This window comes from Ammospiza nelsoni, chromosome 16 (genome assembly GCF_027579445.1).
Source record: "Ammospiza nelsoni isolate bAmmNel1 chromosome 16, bAmmNel1.pri, whole genome shotgun sequence".
Lineage (NCBI taxonomy): Eukaryota > Metazoa > Chordata > Aves > Passeriformes > Passerellidae > Ammospiza > Ammospiza nelsoni.
The window spans coordinates 18,323,854-18,336,976 of record NC_080648.1 but is presented as its reverse complement, the minus strand read 5'-3'; the positions used below and the strand labels follow the sequence as shown (position 1 = coordinate 18,336,976).

The 13,123-nt window shown below is 53.0% G+C and overlaps 2 protein-coding genes across 7 annotated transcripts; one reads left to right on the top strand and one right to left on the bottom strand.

Moving 5' to 3' along the window:
* The first annotated feature begins 295 nt into the window (after window positions 1-295).
* Window positions 296-4,952, top strand: GNPDA1 (glucosamine-6-phosphate deaminase 1). The gene is made up of 6 exons (XM_059483544.1): window positions 296-581; window positions 655-756; window positions 1,877-2,059; window positions 2,594-2,778; window positions 3,316-3,490; window positions 3,760-4,952. The coding sequence occupies exons 1-6, from the start codon at window positions 458-460 to the stop codon at window positions 3,855-3,857; spliced, it is 867 nt and encodes a 288-aa protein (XP_059339527.1). The 5' UTR covers window positions 296-457; the 3' UTR covers window positions 3,858-4,952.
* A 293-nt stretch (window positions 4,953-5,245) lies between these two features.
* RNF14 (ring finger protein 14) lies at window positions 5,246-12,935 on the bottom strand. Of its 6 annotated transcripts, XM_059483891.1 has the most exons (10): window positions 12,697-12,804; window positions 11,907-12,036; window positions 11,201-11,382; window positions 10,549-10,700; window positions 9,744-10,271; window positions 8,718-8,946; window positions 7,912-8,084; window positions 7,277-7,407; window positions 6,636-6,715; window positions 5,246-5,943 (listed from the first exon to the last, which is right to left on the bottom strand). In XM_059483891.1, exons 3-9 carry the CDS (start codon window positions 11,352-11,354, stop codon window positions 6,655-6,657), a joined length of 1,428 nt encoding a protein of 475 aa, XP_059339874.1. In that variant the 5' UTR covers window positions 11,355-11,382; window positions 11,907-12,036; window positions 12,697-12,804; the 3' UTR covers window positions 5,246-5,943; window positions 6,636-6,654. The 6 variants fall into 6 exon arrangements, with proteins under 6 accessions (XP_059339874.1, XP_059339870.1, XP_059339872.1 ...); XM_059483887.1 differs by lacking the exon at window positions 5,246-5,943 and having other exon boundaries at window positions 6,094-6,715; XM_059483889.1 differs by lacking the exon at window positions 5,246-5,943 and having other exon boundaries at window positions 6,094-6,715; window positions 11,907-12,033; window positions 12,697-12,774.
* Window positions 12,936-13,123: the final 188 nt, after the last annotated feature.

Below are 13,123 nucleotides of genomic sequence, written 5' to 3'. Positions count from 1 at the left end.
TGAAGGACAGAGCCGGGTGGATCCCTGCTGTGATGGTGACACTCCAGCATAACCACACCAAGATATTTACGGTCGTTTTAACGTATCTGGAGGAAGCATTGCCTCCCACAGCTTTGCCTGGACGGCAGGCAGGGCGGTGACACTCACCGAGCACCGCCCGGCAGCCGCTGCTCCCGGGGCGCCCCGTTCGGCTGCTCCGCTCCGGCCCTGCCCGGTTCCTCCCGGGGGCTGGGCCCGGCGCTCCCCGCCCTCCGCGGAAGTGATCCCGGGCAGGGCGAGCCGGGAGGAAGCGGAGGCTGCGGGCAGGGCTGATCGGCACAGGGGCGCTGATCCCGGGCAGGGCGAGCCGGAGGAAGCGGAGGCTGCGGGCACGGCTGATCCGCACGGGCGGCGGCGGTGATCCGGGAGGCGGCGGCGATCCCCGGCGGAGGCAGCGGCGGTCCCGGACGGCCTCACCATGAAGCTCATCATCCTGGAGAATTACTCTCAGGCCAGCGAGTGGGCGGCCAAGTACATCCGCAACCGCATCGTGCAGTTCGGGCCCGGCCCCGGGCGCTTCTTCACGCTGGGGCTGCCCACAGGTGGGTGCCGGGGGGCGGCCGGGCCGGGGCCCAGCGCGGGCCCTGCCCCGGCTGAGGCGGCCGCTCCCCGCAGGCAGCACCCCCCTGGGCTGCTACAGCAAGCTGGTGGAGTACTGCCGCAACGGGGACCTCTCCTTCAAGTACGTGAAGACCTTCAACATGGACGAGTACGTGGGTGAGTGCCGCAGCCACCTGTCCTGTCGCCCTTGTCCCTGCCCATAGGGAGTGCTGGGCCCTTACCCCGGCAGAGCCTGGGGTGCCCGAAATCCACCTGTGCAGGTAAGGGGGACAACATTCACAGAGTTACAGCATCAACATTCACAGAGTTACAGCATCAGTTAGGATGGAAAAGAGCTCTGAGATATCAGGTCCAGCCTGTGACCCCACACTACGGTGTCAGCTGAACCATGGCTCTGAGTGCCACATCCATTCTTTCCTTAAACACCTCCAGGGAATTAGTGAAGGGGGACAATTAGTGAAGGGGAAAACCTCTGGAAGAAATTTGAAATTTTTCAATAGGTTTGGAAACGTATGGACAAACTGGATGCTGGTGTTGCCCAGTATTGCACACACAGTTACAGACACTGCTGTGTGTTAGCTGCCCTCAGGCACTGAGCGGGCAAGAACAGCTTATCACTGCAGGCTCAGCATGCAGCTTTGCCTTCCACCTTTGCTCGGGGGTCATAAAGGTCCCTTACAAAGACCAGTGTGTCCCCTGAGTGCCTTCAGGTATCTCCTGCTGAGACAGCAAAGGACTGCCATTGCTGAAGTCATGGTGAAACAGTCTCCTCAGAAGAAATAGATCCAAAGGTGAAAAACATACAAGCTAAATATTTGCTAATGATAATTTTATCCTGGTCAAGAGGGTTTTTTTTCTGTGAATAACTCCAGTCAAGCAGCATTAGGGAATAAGCAGTCCAGTGTGGCTTTACAGCATTCAAGGTGGGTAAATATGCAATAATTATATAATAATTATTATTTCCCAGGCTTCTACACAGTTTTTAAATAATTCTTACAAATATGAAATGGGAAAAGGGCTGAAAAGGTACTGACAGATGAGGCACAGCACACACCTGCATTTTGAACATCTATTGTATATTAATATGGGCATGTGTCTTACAGGAGCTGATTTTAATTCTGGTATTTAGGGAAATAGAAACAACTCTGAAAGCTGAAGGTGTGACAAAGGACAGAGAGAGCAGTGCTCTGTCACGAAGCCACTGCAGGCTGTGGAAGGGCTTTGTTATGGGTGATACTGTTCCAGTTGGCCTCAGTCCTGTGTGTTCTGTTACCAGGCCTCCCGAGGGATCACCCAGAAAGTTACCATTCCTTCATGTGGAATAACTTCTTCAAGCACATTGACATCTCACCAGAAAACGTCCACATCTTGGATGGAAACGCCCCTGATCTCCAGGCAGAGTGTGATGCATTTGAGGAGAAAATCAAAGCAGCTGGCGGCATCGAGCTCTTTGTTGGAGGTGAGAACCCGAGAGGAGCAGCCTCTAAACCCTATCCCAAACATGTGTCTGTCCTCCCCAGCTCTCATTTATTGCCAGGATTGTTCACTTTCAGTGCATTTGCAGTGAAATCCACCCCACAGCCCATGGCCCTGGGCACTGCAGTGTCCTGGCAGCCTTGTCTCCCCACCTACCACTGCCAGCTTCGGGTCTTTAGTGCAGTCAGTGAATTGTTCAGGAAGTCTGGGAAGGGCTAGAACTGTACAAATGTGAGGTATTTATCAATTGTCAGTGGCAACAGGAAACTGCTGGGAGTAGCTTTTCCCACACAAGCTCTTCCCATCAGTTTGCCATAAGGTTCTGCCACCTCCTTTGTCTGTCATTGTCCCAGCGCAATCAGGGCATTGCCTGGTTGTTCCTAGCAGACACAAATCTGAGCTGGAGCACAGGAACTGCAGGGGTTTTTCTCAGCTCTGTGTTCCTGGGAGCACTGTCTGGGAGAGCTGCTGGCTCTGCTGCCACAGCTGACCCTGTGCTGTCACTGTCCCTGTCCAGGCATCGGCCCCGACGGTCACATCGCCTTCAATGAGCCGGGATCCAGTCTGGTGTCCAGGACACGAGTGAAGACCTTGGCCATGGACACCATCCTGGCCAATGCCAGGTTCTTTGATGGTGACCTCTCCAAAGTGCCCACCATGGCTCTGACAGTTGGAGTAGGCACTGTCATGGATGCCAGAGAGGTGAGGAAATAAGAAGTGGCTTCCTGCAGTTCCTCTGGAGCAGCCAAAAGTTATCCTGTTATGGAGCAGCCATGTGTCCTCTGGTGTAGGGTATTCCTGCCACAGAATACCTGATGCTCCTGTCCTCTGGCACCCTGCAACACCATGGAGAGGCTCTTGCTCCTTCTCTGCTGGCACTTGTGTTTGTGTAACCCTGCAGCAGCCCAGGAAGGTTTGGGAGGGTGTCTTTGGTTAGGAGTCTCACCTGGAGAGTAACTGGAGACTTAATGTCACACCAGCAGGTCATGAAACTGTGTGGAACCACTTTTACTGGAGTCTGTTCTTGACCTGCACTTGTGAAATCTCAGTGTCCAGGTGCCCAAAGGATCACTGCAGTGACCCAGCAGGCTGTGATTTCACTGAGAGCTGAAGCAGCCAGAGCAGCAGCAGCAGCACAGAGAAGTGGCGGTGGGGAGGGTGGCAGGGGTGTCCCCACTCTCAGCTTGGCAGGCTGTGGGTGGGCTCTCCCTGACTGCCCCTCTCTGTCTGGGGGTGCAGGTGATGATCCTGATCACGGGAGCCCACAAAGCCTTTGCTCTGTACAAAGCCATCGAGGATGGTGTGAACCACATGTGGACGGTGTCGGCCTTCCAGCAGCACCCCAACACCGTGTTCGTGTGCGACGAGGACGCCACGCTGGAGCTCAAAGTCAAAACAGTGAAGTACTTCAAAGGTGAATGTTTGACCAGGCCAGGCAGCTGCTCTGTTACACTTTTAGGAGCCACAAGCCATGCTTTGCAGAGGTGTTGCTGTATAAGTAACTCCCAAAGGAGTATATTCCTTAATGATATCACAGTAGTATGTGTGAAGGTAAATGCTTAATGCTTGGTGTGGGAGCAAAGGCACAAGGACAACAGTAATGCCTAATTCCATTAGCACCCAATGAAGGAGAACTTTCCTTTATTATGTCTATTTAAATTGCATTTTGACTCTCTCGATTAGGTTTAATGATGGTTCACAACAAGCTCGTGGAGCCCTTGTACAGCATGAAGGAGATGGGAGCAGAGAGAAGCCAGTCCAAGAAGCCATACAGTGATTAATGTGCTGGGGCAGTGCTGAACCAGCTGCTGAAAACAGCTGGGACAAAAGGGAATTGCTGCAGAAACTGATCTCATATTTGTTTTTAAATTAGCAGAATGATCATGTGGTTCCTTCTCTCAATTAAAGAGACAGATGCCAAACACCTGCCTTAATTAACCAAAGGAGGATGGGAGCCAGTGTTCTGTGTTCCACAAACTTCTGCCACCAACTCATTCTCTGAAGGAAATGAAGAATGAATTGTTTGATCTGTGAACTGGCTGTAATCACAGACTGCAGAACTGAAATGTGAGGATAAATGAAAGTACAATATTTCAGAAACAAGTGGGTGATAACTTTGGGGTGTATTCCTTGCAATTAGGACAAGTATCTCCTGTTATTCCTTCATCCTCCATGAAACACTTGCATTAGAATCCTGGAAAAGAGGATTGTCCAGCTGGAGAAGGGAAAGCTCAGAGCAGCAGCCACAGCCAGGAGAGGGCAGCAAGAAGATGGAGCCAGGGGGAAGAAGAGAAGGGAGAGTGGGGTGGGAGTGGAGACACGATGCTCACGCTGGAGAGGATAAAACCCCACTCACTGTGGGAGCTGCCAAGCAGTGGGACAGCATCCCCATGGCTCTCTCTCCTTGGGAGGTTGCCAAGACCTGACTGGATAAAGCCCTGGCTGAGCCCTGCTCTGGGCCACATGTTGGACTTGAGACCCCTCAGCAGAAGAGGCTCCAGCAGCATCCCCCCCAGGGGGTCCAGGGTGCAGCTCAGGCACCTGAGGATGGCACTGTGTCAGGCCCAGGGATGATTTGCTATGCCTGGTGCTCTCTCTTCTTCAGAATTTTCAGTTTCTCTAAGGAGAAGCCAAACCAGCCCCAAAGGAAACACTCTGTTCCCACTGGCTTCAGCCTCTGTTTCATTACAGACACCTCACACAGGTGGACAACAGCCAAGACTCCTCCAATTCTGAAATGTGACTCCTGGGATTTCTGTCCAGTGCTCTCACACAAGGGGCAAGAAAACTGGGCAGCATTTATTTTCTTTATACAGAAGTTTTGTAAGTTGATCTGTAACGTAACTTTCTCCACTAAATGTCTTTAATTTTTTAAATGGTGACATTTGACTGTGTCTGGTGCTCGGTCTCAGTGTGCTGATGGTAGCAAAGCTGTCCTGGAGGCAGTTTGGTGGAAGAGCTATGCTGCTCCCCCCTTCCTTGCCCAGTGTTTCCTCAGAGGGAGCAGCAGGGCCCTCGGGTGGGAGGGCACTGTGCATGCACTAAATACCATGAACAGAATCCCTGCCAGCTCCAGGTGGGAGCTCTGGGCTGTCCCACCCCCAGGAGCACCTGGGCACACCTGTGCTGCCAAATCCATGCCACAAGGAAGACAAAGAGGGACACTGTGTTTATCATCTTAAAGTGAATTTAGTGCGTGTGAAAGGTGCAGGAAACAACTCAAACCTTACACACCATAGACTTTTCCTACACTCTGACCTAGAGATTCAGCTGAGGTGAGATTTGCTCTTCCTTCCATCCTTACAATCCCTGTGCCAGTTCCAAGAGTGCAGACTCCTCCTCTGCACAGGGAACTGCAGCACCACTCATTTTGGCCACACATCCCAGGATAAATTCATTAATTCAGTCAGAACTGAGTGAGCTGTGATCACACACAGTTCCTGAGGAGTCTCAGCTCCAGAGCTTTCCATCCAGGCCCTGCTGCACTTGAACACAGCACAGGCAGCTTTAGTTTGCAAATAAACTTTTAGACTGTTCTGCAAGTGGAAAAACTTGTAAAAAAAATCAGTGTTTGCCTCCAGTAATCACCTTCATACTCTCAAAACCACTTGCTGAGATTTTAGGGGAAACAATTTGGTGCCGCAATAATTTGAAGTGCAAAACCAGTGGAAATAAAGAATCTAGTCCAGAAGCAAAAATATCAACAATCAAATTTCTTATATGAAGAGTAAATGAAAAATAAATTACTTCATCAACTGAGAACACAAGGTAATTGTCAGTATCTTGAAGAATTCAAGTTCATCTCTTCCTGATACTTTTCACCCTCTCACTGGGCACATCCTCAGCTCACTGCCTTGGCACTCGTCCCTGCCAAAACAAGGACAGGCACCGTGAGGGATCCAGCAGCAACACAGGGAGCCACCAACCTCACAGAAACCCCTGGAAATGGCTGTTGGTCATTCTCTGCCCCAGCTCTCAGGGGTGCAAAGGCTCAGGCACAGCAGCCAACGAGAAGGGTTGGGTATAATCAGCTTTAATGTCATTACAAAGTACCAGTGACACAGCCAGGAGCTGCTTTTCAGAGAAGCACATCAGGAAATTCATAAAAGCAACAACTTTGTTGCTGAATACAGGAGCAATTTTCTGTATTGTATCAGAAAACTGCCCCAGTCCAAGCAGCCTCAGAGAGAGCACTACAGCTCCAGCAAACCACGCCAAACCCCAAAATATTCAAGATTCAAGGGTCAGTCTCCCTAGAAGAAACCCCCAAAATACTTCCAGCATTTGAGGCTTCAGTTTTGTCTGTTGGCTTTTAAAAAAGGGGCACTTCTTGGTATATATTTTTCCAATGGTCTTCCAATTTCTGACTTTAATAGAGGACATGTTTGTTTGAGCATTCCATGATGATCCTGATCCCAGGATGGGGACAAGGTCTCCTTTGGTTTTGGCAATAGGTTCTGAGGTGTGTCCTGCAGTGCAGTTACCACTCTTCTGTCACACAATGGAAGTGAAAAGCAAACAAAGGACACACAAAAAGCATCTGTCTCTGGTTTGTTCACCTTTTGGTGCTGGAGGAAGCTAATGATCATCACCTCCTTCCCAGAACCCCCCATTGTCAATATGCACGTCTTGAAACAATCTGCAAGACAGAAAATCAGTGACACCAGCGCATAAAAAAGTAAAATACGTTAAAAAAGTACCACCCTAAATGCAACAACAGTACAGCAAGTTCCCTTAGTTTTTTCAGTTATCACAAACCACCATCCATGCCCTGTGGAAGGGGCAAGAGAGGCTGCCATTGTCCCCCTGCTATCACCTGTCCCACAGCAGCACCTCTGTCCCTTGGCTCTTCCCAAGGGAATGTCAGGCAAATCTGCAGCTCCTTCCCAAATCCTCGAGCTGCTCCTGAGCATTGCCAGGGAAACACTCAGGAAAACTCAGCACAGAAAGGGTGAGGCCATGACCTGACCAAAAAAAATCAGAACAGGCTCAGAAGACTCCTCCAGAATTTTAAAACCAAAGTTCTTAAAAAAGCAAAGCCATATCCTGAATCACTCCTGGTTTTTACTGTTAGTGCCAATATCTGAGAGGAGAAACTGTGCCTTAAACTGCAGCTACACATTTCAGGTAAGAAATGGGAGAGGCTGTAAGGAGAAGTAGCAATGTGTGTCCAGCAGAGGAGGGGTCCCTGAGCACCCACCTGTTGAAGCAGGGCGAGGAGGGGTCGTCGAAGTGCTGGTAGGGGTTGGTGCGGGACAGGGAGCGCATGCAGACCCAGCAGAAGTACTGCATGCACGCTGTGCAGGTCATCTTGTTACAGCCATCCAGTTTCTGGGGGAAAAACCAAGAACTGGTGCTAACAGAGCCCCACTGTGGCAGGCCTCAGTCCCTCTCTGCCAGCAGCCCCCACAAGCACAGCAGTCAGTGAGCACAGCCCCCTGCCCCACCACACTCTGACACTTTCACTGGGAGCTGGGATCCCAGCACTGCAAACTGGTTATACTGGAAATCTGTATTTTTCTGAAGCTAGATTGATTTCCAGCTCTAGTGTGAACCAGAGGTACCCTGAAACACCAGGAAAACAAAAGGATTCATGTAGATCCAGAGTCAGCCTGGATTTGTTCAGTGTGGGAGCCTGACCACCGGTCACTGTTTGTACTCCAGTCCTTGGGATCCACAAATATCACCCCACCTCGTTTTCCATGTCACACAGAAATGGAAAGTTCTCTTAATGTTTCCTAGAGATTTCCTCTCCCTAGAGGCTCCAACACACCCAGAACTGCCTCCCTGTGGGTTTTCTGCTCCATGATCCCCAGCCTTTCCCTCCTCACTCACCTCGATGGGGGTCCTACAGCAAGGACAAGACTTGGAGTTCTTCACCAGCCATTTCTCACTCTCCATCTCCTCCAGGGTTTTCTGAAACATTCTCTTGCCATAGCGTTGTTCCAAAAATCTTTTAGTTGTCTCATCTGCTTCTAAGTATTCATTCCTCAATTCTATTAATTTCTCTGGGGGGCAAAATCAAACCAAACCAGACAGCTTTTTTAAGATATTAGATTTACAAGTCCAGCTAATTGCAGCACAAAGATTCTCAAAGAACAATAATGTCATGAATTAAAAAGCAAGAAAACTATTAAAATATATAAGATGATACTATTAAAACCACTCAGCCCCAACACTCAGCAGTTTTACACTGTTTTATTATAAAAGACACCTGTTGATGGAATTGGAACAATGTAAGATAAACTGAAAATGGAAATATTTTTTTCTGACTACATATTTAATGAAATTCTCTCACAGGATTTTAAGGCTAAAGAGAGAAGCTTCCACCTGATTCCAGTATTAACTTTGGCAATACAAAATACTGAAAATATAAAGGAATTCTTCCCCTGCTACAGCCTCTCAGCATTTGACAAGCAGCAGTTTAGGGAGCTCCAGAGCTGAGGAGTCTCACCCAAGGAACATTTAATTGCCAGCAGAAAACTCCCCCAGTCCAAGCAGCCCCAAAGGAATGTGATTCCAAAGGAATGCACTTTTCAGAAAGCCCAGGGTGAGGAGCTGCCTTGCCCAGCTCTGGACTTTGCCACCCCAATTTAGCAGCGTGCGGGTGTGACCGTGGAGCCCAGGGGGAGGTGACTGACCTGCAGTGACCTTGCAGGGGGACACCCCGTGGTAGGTCATCTTGCAGAGGGTGCAGAAGGCGTAGTTGCAGCAGGAGCAGATGCCCATGGTGCAGCCGGGCTCCTGCATCACGGGCGTCTGGCAGCTGGGCCGGGGGCAGTAAACCACGTCAGCCATCAGGTCCAGGCTGGACTGCAGCAGCAGGCGGTCATAGCGGGCAAACAGCTCCTCCCCAACCAGCTCCTTCACCTGCCAACACAGCCCAAGGGAACAAATCCTCACCCACACACCCAGGCCTGGCACAGCTGCCCACAGCAGCTGGGGCTGCCCCTGCATCCCTGGCAGTGCCCAAGGCTGGGAGGGCTGGGAGCACCTGGGACACTGGGAGGTGTCCCTGCCATGGCACTGGGTGGGCTTTAAGGTCCCTTCCCATCTGGGATTCCCTGACTCCTTGCATCTGTAATTCTGAGCCTGCTGCAGCAACAGACAGCAAGTCACTGACAAGGTACCAAGAGCTCGGATGAATCCACTTGGGATTCTCCAGCAGGTCACAGGGAGTCAAGGATCTGCTCCCATGGAACAGGGACAGGAGAGGGAACGGCCTCAGGCTGGGCCAGGGCAGGTTCAGGGTGGGCACAGCAGGAATTTCCCCATGGAAAGGGGGCTCAGGGCAGGCTCAGGGTGGGCACAGCAGGAATTTCCCCATGGAAAGGGGGCTCAGGGCAGGCTCAGGGTGGGCACAGCAGGAATTTCCCCATGGAAAGGGAGCTCAGGGCAGGATCAGGGTGGGCACAGCAGGAATTTCCCCATGGAAAGGGGGCTCAGGCGCTGGAACTGCCCAGGGAGGGTTGGAGTGCCCATCCTGGAGGTGCCCAAGGATGTGGCACTTCATGACATGGTGGGACTGGGTCAAAGGCTGAACTTGGTGACCTTGGGGATCTTTTCTGACACAAATGACTCTGTGACTGCCAATGCCCAGCATGCAGAGCCAGGCCCTGAACTCAGGTTGGGTTCCAGAGCTCCCAGCCCCCATGCACGGGAATTACCTGGCCTGGAGTGGCGACAGAAGAACACTTGGGCTCGGGGCAGTTGAGGCAGTGCACCTGCCCATCCCTGATCTGGATCTCAAAGTAGTCCTTCAGGCAGACCTTGCAGTACACGTGGCTGCACTCGGGGAAGCGCATGCACTCACTGCCCCGCTTCTCACAGAAGCAGATACTGCACGAGTACATCTTACTGTTAAAGCACTTCCTCCTCTGGGCCTGGTCGAAGTCCAAGATCTCCCTGATCAGACTGGACAAGGACTCCACATCCTGCACAGCCCTGGCATCCACGGTTTCCTCCTCAGCTGTGGCAGAGCCCGTGGCACCCCCAGAGTCCTTCCCAGCCTCGAGGGGCCCCGCTGCTGTCCGGCCCTGCCCCTTCCCCTGAGGGCACATTTTCAGCTCATATGGCGATGAAATATTCAGGTAATTCAGTGTTTCCTCCTTCAGAAACTGCATCCAGGCAAACAGCACCACACAGCCTCGGTTCTCTTCCCACACATTGTCCAAGTGCTTGCAAAGGGCGCTGAGCTGGGAGAGAACAAAGAATTCCTGATTTCAGGAAGTTTGTAACTCCTCACTGGGCTCCTCCCCTCACACAGTCCTTAGAGCAAACTTTGACTTCACACTCAGCAGTTTTTATGCTGAACAAAGTAGTTCTCACAGACGCAAGTTCTCCCTCCTCAGAATAGTAATCAAATACAAACCAGCAAGAGACAAGAGAAGAGCCAACAGAAGCAACGTCATTGTTTTTTTACTTTGCTAATTATTAACTTAGGAGTCAAAATGTACAAAATCCCCTGCAAACCTGGGCCTGGGAGAGCCATTTCCCACTGAGGGTGAACACGGGCGGGGAGGTCGATGGGTAGTCAGGTGGGAGCTCGAAATTCAGCACGAGGGGAGGCAGGAAGCTCACGGAGTACTCGAAGCCACTGCCCTGGAGATTCTCTGTGGAACTGCCTGAGCCAGGGCCACCGAGGCACAGGAGAAATAACAGAAAAATAAAAATGAACCAACTGTTGCTGTTTCTGACAGCACCCAATGTCTGTTAATTTGATGGATTTCTGGGGTTAAAACTATTTGTTCCACCCTAAACAACAAAACTCTCAGTACAGGAAAATGTCAAGGGTTGAAGGTCTGTAATTAAAGAAGTTAAACAGCAGCACTGTGAAATGTCAGATTCTGCACAAACCAGGGGCCTGGAAACAAATCCTCAGGGGAATAAAACCCAATAAATGAACTTAATTATTCTGAAGAAGTGCTACTACTCATCTGTGATTTCAGAGTTTACTGAGGATGTTCTGTGTATGAGGATTAAACTGCTCAAACACAATCTCCAACAAGCACAGCAGAGGGTGAGCCACAGCTTTGTCCCATCACTGCTCCCTCAAGTCACTCCCCAGCAACCACCTGAGCTCGGTAAAGCCTCCCTTGGGATAACACAAAACATCTCAACTCACCCCTCACAAAAATTTTGAAGTCTTGAGGCAACTCCACACAAATTCTTGTTTCTCCTCCTTGGGCAGACTCTGCTCTCTTAAACTCATCCTCATCGTAGATGCTGGCCAGAGCCAGCAGCTCGTCCTCCTGAGCCTCCTTGTCCTCTGAAGACATTTAACTTTTCTGTAGAGTTGCCACCACTCTGCAACATCAACCAAGTTAACAATCCAATTCAAATTATCAATCTGAGGCAGCTATTTTATAGCATAGTAAACTTCAGAAAAACCCAGCTAAGCTTTAGAAAAAAAAATCTAAAACAATGTGCAATATAATTAAGGTATTTTACAGGCTGAAAAAAATATTGGTAGCTTTATAACATTTTTTTAAAATCCCCAACAGAATATTTAAAAGTCAGAAAGCAAACTGTGTTTCCCTCCCTGTGTAAGGAGGGAAATAATGAAATATGGAGACGGAACGGGTGACACAGGGACATTTCACTGATGTTTGGAAGAAAACAGACCCCCCAAAAGCACGGGAGAAATTAATTAGTAACCGTAGCTCTTGTCCAGTGCTCTAACACAAACAAGGAAACAGTCCCATTTGTGATTGAAAATATCAGAAAAAGATTCAAATCCCGCACGGGCATCTTGTAGATGCACTCGTGGAGCATCTCAGCTCCACATTTGGGGAAATCAAGCCAGTTTGAGGCTTTATTTGCTGAGTTACCTTTCGGGTCAGAGCAGCGCGGAGGCCGGGCCGCGGGGCCGCTCCCCGAGCACCCCTCCGGGGTCGGCCGCTACTCCTGGCTCCAGGCAGGGGCAGGGCGCTGCTGAGGGGAGCACCCGGCCCGGGGCTGCTGCGGACACACACCAGCACCACCGTCAGCCCGGGCTCGGGGTGAGAGTCCCCCCAGTGCCCCGGGCCCGACGGCTCGCCCAGGGCTCGGGGCTCATTTCCAGCCGCAGCAGCAGCGAGGACCGAGCTGCGGGCCCGACCCCGCGCTCCAGGCCCAGCTCCCCGCGGCTACGGCGGCTCCGGCCGCTGCCGCCGCTGCGCCCCGGCCCGGCGCGGGGGGACAGCCCTGCCCAGTCCGGCCCGGCCCCGGGGACAGCCCTGCCCAGTCCGGCCCGGCCGCGGGGAACAGCCCGACCCTGACCAGCTCCGGGAGAACAGCCCGACCCGGCCCCGGTGGTACAGCCCTGCCTGGCCCGGCCCGGCCCCGGGGTGACAGCCCGGCCCGGCCCCGGGGACAGCCCTGCCCAGTCCGGCCCGGCCCCGGGGAACAGCCCGACCCTGACCAGCCCCGGGAGAACAGCCCGACCCGGCCCGGCCCCGGGGGGACAGCCCTGCCTGGCCCGACCCGGTACCGGCGAACAGCCCGACCCTGACCAGCCCCGGGAGAACAGCCCGACCCGGCCCGGCCCGGCCCCGGGGGGACAGCGCTGCCCGGCCCGACCCGGCCCCGGGGGGACAGCCCGGCCCGACCCGGCCCGGCCCCGCCGCACCTGCTCCTCACCTGCTCCTCACCGGGGCAGCCGCGGCCGGGCCGCGCGGGCCGGGGAAAGCGAAGGGAGCCCGGCGCTGCCCCTCGCGGAGCGGCGGCGGGGAGGGACGGAAAGGGAAGGGAAGGGACGGGAAGCGCCGGCGGGCGGAGGAGGCGCCGGCCCGGCCCCGCAGCTCCCCCGGCGGCCGGGAGGGCCCGGCCGGCCCAGCCCGGGGTGCTCGGTGCCGCTCCGGGCCCCGCCTGCCGCCCCTCCCCGGCCCCGGCAGCGACCGAGCGGGCAGAGAGCGGCGCCTCCAGCAGCGGGGCTCGGGCACTGGGCTGGCTCCCCCGGAACGGGCACGGTGGGAGCGCTGAGCAGGGGCAGGAACTGAACTCACTGAGCCCTGTGGCTCCCTTCTAACGCGGGGCATTCCATGGCTGTGATTCATTCCAGGGAGTG

Excerpts from the sequence above, each read along its gene's own strand:
- GNPDA1 (XM_059483544.1), top strand. The coding sequence starts at position 458 with ATGAAGCTCATCATCCTGGAGAATTACTCTCAGGCCAGCGAGTGGGCG. Across the intron at positions 757-1,876 it reads CAACATGGACGAGTACGTGG|GCCTCCCGAGGGATCACCCA; the intron begins GTGAGTGCCGCA and ends TTCTGTTACCAG. Across the intron at positions 2,060-2,593 it reads CATCGAGCTCTTTGTTGGAG|GCATCGGCCCCGACGGTCAC; the intron begins GTGAGAACCCGA and ends GTCCCTGTCCAG.
- RNF14 (XM_059483888.1), bottom strand. The coding sequence starts at position 11,354 with ATGTCTTCAGAGGACAAGGAGGCTCAGGAGGACGAGCTGCTGGCTCTG. Across the intron at positions 8,947-9,743 it reads CTGTCGCCACTCCAGGCCAG|GTGAAGGAGCTGGTTGGGGA; the intron begins GTAATTCCCGTG and ends CTGTGTTGGCAG. Across the intron at positions 6,716-7,276 it reads TCCTCGCCCTGCTTCAACAG|ATTGTTTCAAGACGTGCATA; the intron begins GTGGGTGCTCAG and ends TCTGTCTTGCAG.